Genomic DNA, 8,941 nt, shown 5'->3' with positions numbered 1-8,941 from the left:
TATTATTAATCATTGTTTTAAAAATAAAGGTCTTCCCCGAAATCACGCCCCTGTATCTCTGACTCACCACTTTATATTTTTATTTTATTAATTTACTGATTTACATCTAATGATTTATTTTTAGTTTATCTCTCTTTGACAGTGGTTCAATGCTGTCACTCTCTTTATTTACAGTAATTTAATGCTATCACTGTCTTTATTAACTCTGATTCAGATAAGATTTTTTCCTCATGTAATTTTATTGTGAAAGATGTGACTTGAGCACTTCCCTTTAAAGAGCTGAGTTTTAGTTTGAAGGCAGTAAGCGGAAGTGACGCAGTTAGCTGCAGTTACCCGCTGTGTTTGTGTTCTTCTGTAGAACCTCAGAACCTAAGAGCCTCAGAGAACTGTTTCTCTACTAGTTAGAACTCCTCAGCTGACGTTCCTGCTGCCTCCAGCTGCTGCCGCTCATTAACCGTGAGTAGCCTTCCGGGGTTTCTAAAGGGGAGAAACAGCTTTCTGGATAAACCCTAGCCCCGGCTAAGCTAGCGGGTTCCATCAACGGACACCGTTAATCCGGTAACAGAGACATACAGTCCGGTAGAAACAGAATATCTCTCTCTCTCTCTCTCTCTCTCTCTCTCTCTCTCTCTCTCTCTCTCTCTCTCTCTCTCTCTCTCTCTCTCTCTCTCTCTCTCTCTCTCTCTCTCTCTCTCTCTCTCTCTCTCTCTCTCTCTCTCTGTGTATGTGTCTTGCGGTGCAGAAACCTTATTCAGTCAGCTGTCTGCTGAATGATTAACACTTGATCACCTGACTGCAGCGCACCTGCTTTCTGCACACACACTGAGAGACAAAGACACACACTGCCTCACACACTGATCTTATATCTGTAAACTTACAGTATGTATGTTTACAGTGTGTATGTTTACAGCATGTATGTTTACAGTGTGTATGTTTACAGTGTGATGTATGTTTACAGTATGTATGTTTACAGTATGTATGTTTACAGTGTGATGTGTGTTTATAGTGTGACGTATGTTTACAGTATGTATGTTTACAATGTGATGTGTGTTTATAGTGTGACGTATGTTTACAGTATGTATGTTTACAGTGTGATGTGTGTTTATAGTGTGACGTATGTTTACAGTATGTATGTTTACAGTGTGATGTGTGTTTATAGTGTGACGTATTTTTACAGTATGTATGTTTACAGTGTGATGTGTGTTTATAGTGTGACGTATGTTTACAGTATGTATGTTTACAGTGTGATGTGTGTTTATAGTGTGACGTATGTTTACAGTATGTATGTTTACAGTGTGATGTGTGTTTATAGTGTGACGTATGTTTACAGTGTGTATGTTTACAGTGTGATGTATGTTTACAGTATGTATGTTTACAGTATGTATGTTTACAGTGTGATGTGTGTTTATAGTGTGACGTATGTTTACAGTATGTATGTTTACAGTGTGATGTGTGTTTATAGTGTGACGTATGTTTACAGTATGTATGTTTACAATGTGATGTGTGTTTATAGTGTGACGTATGTTTACAGTATGTATGTTTACAATGTGATGTGTGTTTATAGTGTGACGTATGTTTACAGTATGTATGTTTACAGTATGTTTACAGTATGTATGTTTACAGTATGTATATTAAAAGTGTGTATGTTTACAGTGTGTATGTTTACAGTGTGTATGTTTATAGTGTGTATGTTTACAGTGATGTATGTTTACAGTATGTATGTTTACAGTGATGTATGTTTACAGTATGTATGTTTACAGTATGTATATTAAAAGTGTGTATGTTTACAGTATGTATGTTTATAGTGTGTATGTTAACAGTGTGTATGTTTACAGTGTGTATGTTTACAGTGTGATGTGTGTTTATAGTGTGATGTATGTTTACAGCATGTATGTTTGCAGTGGGTATGTTTACAGTGTGATGTATGTTTACAGTATGTATGTTTACAGTATGTATGTTTACAGTGTGTATGTTTACAGTATGTATGTTTATAGTGTGTATGTTTACAGTGTGGTGTATGTTTACAGTGTGTATGTTTACAGTATGTATGTTTATAGTGTGTATGTTTACAGTGTGATGTATGTTTACAGTGTGTATGTTTACAGTATGTATGTTTACAGTGTGTATGTTTACAGTGTGATGTATGTTTACAGTATGTATATTTACAGTGTGTATGTTTACAGTATGTATGTTTACAGTGTGTATGTTTACAGTGTGATGTATGTTTACAGTATGTATGTTTACAGTATGTATGTTTACAGTGTGTATGTTTACAGTATGTATGTTTCTAGTGTGTATGTTTACAGTGTGATGTATGTTTACAGTGTGATGTATGTTTACAGTATGTATGTTTACAGTATGTATGTTTACAGTGTGATGTATGTTTACAGTGTGATGTATGTTTACAGTATGTATGTTTACAGTGTGTATGTTTACAGTGTGATGTATGTTTACAGTGTGTATGTTTACAGTATGTATTTTTACAGTGTGATGTGTGTTTATAGTGTGACGTATGTTTACAGTATGTATGTTTACAGTGTGATGTGTGTTTATAGTGTGATGTATGTTTACAGTGTGTATGTTTACAGCATGTATGTTTACAGTGTGTAGGTTTACAGTGTGATGTATGTTTACAGTATGTATGTTTACAGTGTGTATGTTTACAGTATGTATGTTTATAGTGTGTATGTTTACAGTGTGGTGTATGTTTACAGTGTGTTTGTTTACAGTATGTTTATAGTGTGTATGTTTACAGTGTGATGTATGTTTACAGTGTGTATGTTTACAGTATGTATGTTTACAGTGTGTATGTTTACAGTGTGATGTATGTTTACAGTATGTATGTTTACAGTATGTATGTTTACAGTGTGTATGTTTACAGTATGTATGTTTATAGTGTGTATGTTTACAGTGTGAAGTATGTTTACAGTGTGTATGTTTATAGTGTGTATGTTTACAGTGTGATGTATGTTTACAGTGTGTATGTTTACAGTATGTATGTTTACAGTGTGTATGTTTATAGTGTGTATGTTTACAGTATGTATGTTTACAGTATGTATGTTTATAGTGTGTATGTTTACAGTGTGTATGTTTACAGTGTGTATGTTTACAGTGTGTATGTTTACAGTATGTATGTTTACAGTGTGATGTATGTTTACAGTATGTATGTTTACAGTATGTATGTTTACAGTGTGTATGTTTATAGTGTGTATGTTTACAGTATGTATGTTTACAGTATGTATGTTTACAGTGTGTATGTTTACAGTATGTATGTTTATAGTGTGTATGTTTACAGTGTGTATGTTTACAGTGTGTATGTTTATAGTGTGTATGTTTACAGTGTGTATGTTTACAGTGCAATGTATGTTTACAGTATGTATGTTTACAGTATGTATGTTTACAGTATGTATGTTTATAGTGTGTATGTTTACAGTATGTATGTTTACAGTATGTATGTTTACAGTGTGTATGTTTACAGTATGTATGTTTATAGTGTGTATGTTTACAGTGCAATGTATGTTTACAGTATGTATGTTTACAGTATGTATGTTTACAGTGATGTATGTTTATAGTGTGTATGTTTACAGTGTGATGTATGTTTACAGTGATGTTTGTTTACAGTGATGTATGTTTACAGTGATGTATGTTTATAGTGTGTATGTTTACAGTGATGTATGTTTACAGTGATGTATGTTTACAGTATGTATGTTTATAGTGTGTATGTTTACAGTGTGTATGTTTACAGTGATGTATGTTTACAGTGTGTATGTTTACAGTGATGTATGTTTATAGTGTGTATGTTTACAGTGATGTATGTTTACAGTGTGTATGTTTACAGTGATGTATGTTTACAGTGTGTATGTTTACAGTGATGTATGTTTATAGTGTGTTTGTTTACAGTATGTATGTTTACAGTGATGTATGTTTATAGTGTGTATGTTTACAGTGATGTATGTTTATAGTGTGATGTAGCCCCCTGTCCCGATGGCCAGCGTCACGCTGAGGTTCTTCCTGCTCGGCTGCCTCGTTTCGTCGGCTACCTGGTCGGTGCTGCTGCTGCTCTACTTCTCTTTAGGGGTTGAGCACCGGCCCCTCCTGAAGCCCCGCAGCCAGCCAATCACCAGAAACATGGCCCCAAGGGGGTCTGGGCCTCGGCTGCAGCTGGCCAATCGGGGAGCGGAGCTATCGCCGGAAATGGGTGATTGCAAATCTTGTTTTATTTTGAAAATCAATTAAATTTCCATCTGCTGTCCCTGGGCAGGTTGACACAAAACACAGCACATACAATTGTGTGTGTGTGTGTGTGTGTGTGTGTGTGTGTGTGTGTGTGTGTGTGTGTGTGTGTGTGTGTGTGTGTGTGTGTGTGTGTGTGTGTGTGTGTGTGTGTGTGTGTGTGTGTGTGTGTGTGTGTGTGTGTGTGTGTGTGTGTGTGTGCGTGCAGGGATGATCTTTAACGAGGCGGATCAGGAGCTCAGGGACTCTGGTTACCATCGACATGCCTTCAACGTCCTGATCTCCACCAGACTGGGATCCCACCGAGATCTGCCCGACACCAGAGACCCCCAGTGAGAGATCCTATATATCTATAATCTATACTGGTGTGTGTTCAGGGGCAGAGGGGTCTTCAGGTAGATATCAGCACCAGAGACCCCCAGTGAGAGTGATGTATCTAGAGTTCTGTTGGCAGAGGTGAAGGGTCTCAGTGATGATCATGCCCCCCCCCACCCCAGGTGTCGTGATAGGGCGTATCCTCCGGATCTACCTTCTGCCAGCGTAGTGATCTGCTTCTTTAACGAGGCGCTGTCCGCCCTGCTGAGGACGGTACACAGTGTGTTGGAACGCACCCCGACCGCCCTGCTGCACGAGGTCATCCTGGTGGACGACCACAGCGAGCTGGGTACACACACTACACATACTACACACACACACTGATACACACACTGGTATAGACACTACACGGTGGTCTCGAAGACCGTAGGCACTTGGCTTGGGAAACGGAAGGTCACTGGTTCAAGTCCTCGAAAGACCTAGTCCTGCCGAGGTGCACTGCCCCCTACACTGATCCAGCTCTCTGCAAGAACCCTCGCCGGCTCAGCTAGCGGGTCACGTTAGTATGGTAACTCTGTGTGTGTGTGTGTGTGTGTGTGTGTGTGTGTGTGTGTGTGTGTGTGTGTGTGTGTGTGTGTGTGTGTGTGTGTGTGTGTGTGTGTGTGTGTGTGTGTGTGTGTGTGTGTGTGTGTGTGTGTGTGTGTGTGTGTGTGTGTGTGGCAGAAGAGCTGCAGGAAGAGCTGGAGCGTCATGTGGGGGGGGATCTGAAGGGGAGAGTAAAGCTGGTGAGGAACCAGAGGAGGGAAGGACTCATCCGAGGACGCATGATAGGAGCCTCACATGCAACTGGTATTTCCTACCTCCTACTCCCTATATCCACATTTATCATCCTTGTTCCCTTCATCCTTATTACATACAGTGGGGCAAAAAAGTATTTAGTCAGCCACCAATTGTGCAAGTTCTCCCATTTCAAAAGAGGAGAGAGGCCTGTAATTTTCATCATAGGTAAACCTCAACTATGAGAGACAGAATGGGGGAAACAATCCAGGAAATCACATTGTAGGATTTTTAAAGAATTTATTTTCAAATGATTGTGGAAAATAAGTATTTGGTCAATAACAAAAGTTCATCTCAATACTTTGTTATATACCCTTTGTTGGCAATGACAGAGGTCCAACGTTTTCTGTAAGTCTTCACAAGGTTTCCACACTGTTGCTGGTATTTTGGCCCATTCCTCCATGCAGATCTCCTCTAAAGCAGTGATGTTTTGGGGCTGTCGCTGGGCAACACATACTTTCAACTCCCTCCAAAGATTTTCTATGGGGTTGAGATCTGGAGACTGGCTAGGCCACTCCAGGACCTTGAAATGCTTCTTACGAAGCCACTCCTTCGTTGCCCTGGCGGTGTGTTTGGGATCATTGTCATGCTGAAAGACCCAGCCACGCTTCATCTTCAGTGCCCTTGCTGATGGAAGGAGGTTTTCACTCAAAATCTCACGATACATGGCCCCATTCATTCTTTCCTTTCCACGGATCAGTCGTCCTGGTCCCTTTGCAGAAGAACAGCCCCAAAGCATGATGTTTCCACCCCCATGCTTCACAGTAGGTATGGTGTTCTTTGGAGGCAACTCTGCAGTCTTTCTCCTCCAAACACGACGAGTTGAGTTTTTACCAAAAAGTTATATTTTGGTTTCTTCTGACCATATGACATTCTCCCAATCCTCTTCTGGATCATCCAAATGCCCTCTAGCAAACTTCAGACGGGCCTGGACATGTACTGGCTTAAGCAGGGGGACACGTCTGGAACTGCAGGATTGAAGTCCCTGGCGGCGTAGTGTGTTACTGATGGTAGCCTCTGTTACTTTGGTCCCAGCTCTCTGCAGGTCATTCACTAGGTCCCCCCGTGTGGTTCTGGGATTTTTGCTCACCGTTCTTGTGATCATGTTGACCCCACGGGGTGAGATCTTGCGTGGAGCCCCAGATGGAGGGAGATTAGCAGTGGTCTTGTATGTCTTCCATTTTCTAATAATTGCTCCCACAGTTGATTTCTTCACACCAAGCTGCTTACCTATTGCACATTCAGTTTTCCCAGCCTGGTGCAGGTCTACAATGTTGTCTCTGGTCTCCTTTGACAGCTCTTTGGTCTTGGCCATAGTGGAGTTTGGAGTATGACTGTTTGAGGTTGTGGACAGGTGTCTTTTATACTGATAACCAGTTCAAAAAGGTGCCATTAATACAGGTAACGAGTGGAGGACAGAGGAGCCTCTTAAAGAAGAAGTTACAGGTCTGTGAGAGCCAGAACTCTTGCTTGTTTGTAGGTGACCCAATACTTATTTTACCGAGGAATTTACAATGAATTCATTAAAAATCCTACAATGTGATTTCCTGGATTGTTTCCCCCATTCTGTCTCTCATAGTTGAGGTATACCTATGATGAAAATTACAGGCCTCTCTCATCTTTTTAAATGGGAGAACTTGCACAATTGGTGGCTGACTAAATAGGGTTTATTTGCCCCACTGTACATCTTTATTCATGCCACCTTGTTTCATACCTTCAGAATGAAATGTCTTTACCCTTTAACCCCCTCGCCCCCACCCTCCCCAGGTGAGGTACTGGTGTTCCTGGACTCCCACTGTGAGGTGAACCAGGTATGGCTTCAGCCCCTGCTGACCCCCCTCTTCAGAGACCATCGCACAGTTGTGTGCCCCGTCATCGACATCATCTCCGCCGACACCCTCTCCTACTCCCCCTCCCCCCTCGTTAGGGGGGGCTTCAACTGGGGGCTGCACTTCAAGTGGGATCCAGTACCCCCAGCCGAGCTCAGCGGGCCCTTGGGGGCCAGCGGGCCTATCAGGTAACACTGACCATCAGGAGACCAATCAGGTGCCGCTGACCAATCAGGGTCCAGCTTGTTGTTGGTATAAAGAGGTTTGTGTGTGTGGTCCCCCCCCCACCCCCCAGGTCTCCCACCATGGCCGGCGGTCTTTTTGCCATAAACAGGAATTACTTCAATGAGCTTGGCAAATACGATGCGGGCATGGACATCTGGGGGGGGGAGAACCTGGAGATCTCCTTCAGGGTGAGGCTCAGATATACAGACAGTCAGTGAAGGCACCACACCACAGCTGTGTGTTAATGACTTTAATCCAAATGAAGCATTAATAATTATATATTTATATGTACAGCTTCTGTTAGCATGAAAATAATAACCATAATAATCATTACAATATCATATATTAATAATAACAGAAATGAAGTTGTATTAATATTAATAAAAATATAGTTATATTAATACTAATAAAGTTATAGTTGTATTAATAATCATGATTATGATTAATACATTATCATTAGTTTTAGTATAGAAATAATACCTAATACAAAATGATGTTAAGAACGATAATAATAATATTCTTATTAGTAATGATTATATATGAACAATAAAGTTATAGTTGTATTAATATGAATGATTATGTATTCATCATAATACATGACATTCATTCTGATTATTAATGATTATATATAAATAATGATATTAATAATAAAGTTATATTAATAATGGTGCAGTATAATCTAATGATAATAATGATGTATGAACAGATCTGGATGTGTGGAGGTCAGCTGCTCATCATCCCCTGCTCCAGAGTGGGTCACATCTTCAGAAAGAGGAGACCCTATGGATCCCCGGGTGGGGGGGACACCATGGCTCACAACTCACTGAGGCTGGCTCATGTGTGGATGGACGAGTACAAGGTACACCCACACACTCACACACAACCACACACACGTGTCTAATCCTCGGAGTGGTAACTTGTCTGTAGTCCTCTGACCTCACTTCCTGTCTGTGGTCCAATCAGGAGCAGTTCTTGTCTCTCCGTCCAGAGCTGCGTGACCGTGGTTACGGAGACGTCAGTGATCGTGTTGCGTTGAGGGAGCGTCTGCAGTGTAGGACGTTTCGCTGGTACCTAGACACCGTTTACCCCGAGATGCAGACCCCCCCCCACGGCAACAAACAGCTACCTGTGTTCAACAACAAGAGCCTGAGGAGGCCCAAAGTCCTGCAGAGAGGACGGGTACTGAACGCACCACACATCATTAGACACTGAACGGACCACACATCATTAGACACTGAACGCACCACACATCATTAGACACTGAACGGACCACACATCATTAGACACTGAACCCACCACACATCATTAGACAGTGAACGCACCACACATCATTAGACACTGAACGCACCACACATCATTAGACACTGAACGCACCACACATCATTAGACACTGAACCCACCACACATCATTAGACAGTGAACGCACCACACATCATTAGACACTGAACGCATCACACATCATTAGACACTGAAGTACCACACATCATTAGACACTGAACGCA

At 41.3% G+C, this 8,941-nt stretch overlaps 1 protein-coding gene across 2 annotated transcripts in view; it reads left to right on the top strand.

The window, feature by feature from the left end:
- The first annotated feature begins 300 nt into the window (after window positions 1-300).
- Window positions 301-8,941, top strand: part of galnt11 (UDP-N-acetyl-alpha-D-galactosamine:polypeptide N-acetylgalactosaminyltransferase 11 (GalNAc-T11)) — a 13,104-nt gene continuing 4,463 nt past the window's right edge. Inside the window, exons 1-9 of one of the 2 annotated variants that reach the window (XM_063873908.1) lie at window positions 301-456; window positions 3,963-4,198; window positions 4,442-4,565; window positions 4,731-4,897; window positions 5,272-5,397; window positions 7,153-7,402; window positions 7,510-7,627; window positions 8,146-8,298; window positions 8,403-8,618. In XM_063873908.1, coding sequence (XP_063729978.1) covers window positions 3,985-4,198; window positions 4,442-4,565; window positions 4,731-4,897; window positions 5,272-5,397; window positions 7,153-7,402; window positions 7,510-7,627; window positions 8,146-8,298; window positions 8,403-8,618 — 1,368 coding nt within the window. In that variant the 5' untranslated portion in view covers window positions 301-456; window positions 3,963-3,984. Of the gene's footprint in view, window positions 559-3,962; window positions 4,199-4,441; window positions 4,566-4,730; window positions 4,898-5,271; window positions 5,398-7,152; window positions 7,403-7,509; window positions 7,628-8,145; window positions 8,299-8,402; window positions 8,619-8,941 lie in introns of both variants that reach the window. The other variant, XM_063873909.1, reaches the window with a different exon arrangement.

Source organism: Eleginops maclovinus, chromosome 21, assembly GCF_036324505.1.
Source record: "Eleginops maclovinus isolate JMC-PN-2008 ecotype Puerto Natales chromosome 21, JC_Emac_rtc_rv5, whole genome shotgun sequence".
Taxonomy (NCBI): Eukaryota; Metazoa; Chordata; class Actinopteri; order Perciformes; family Eleginopidae; genus Eleginops; species Eleginops maclovinus.
Note: the sequence above shows the minus strand (reverse complement) of the source record. Positions and strands in the feature narration are given on the sequence as shown.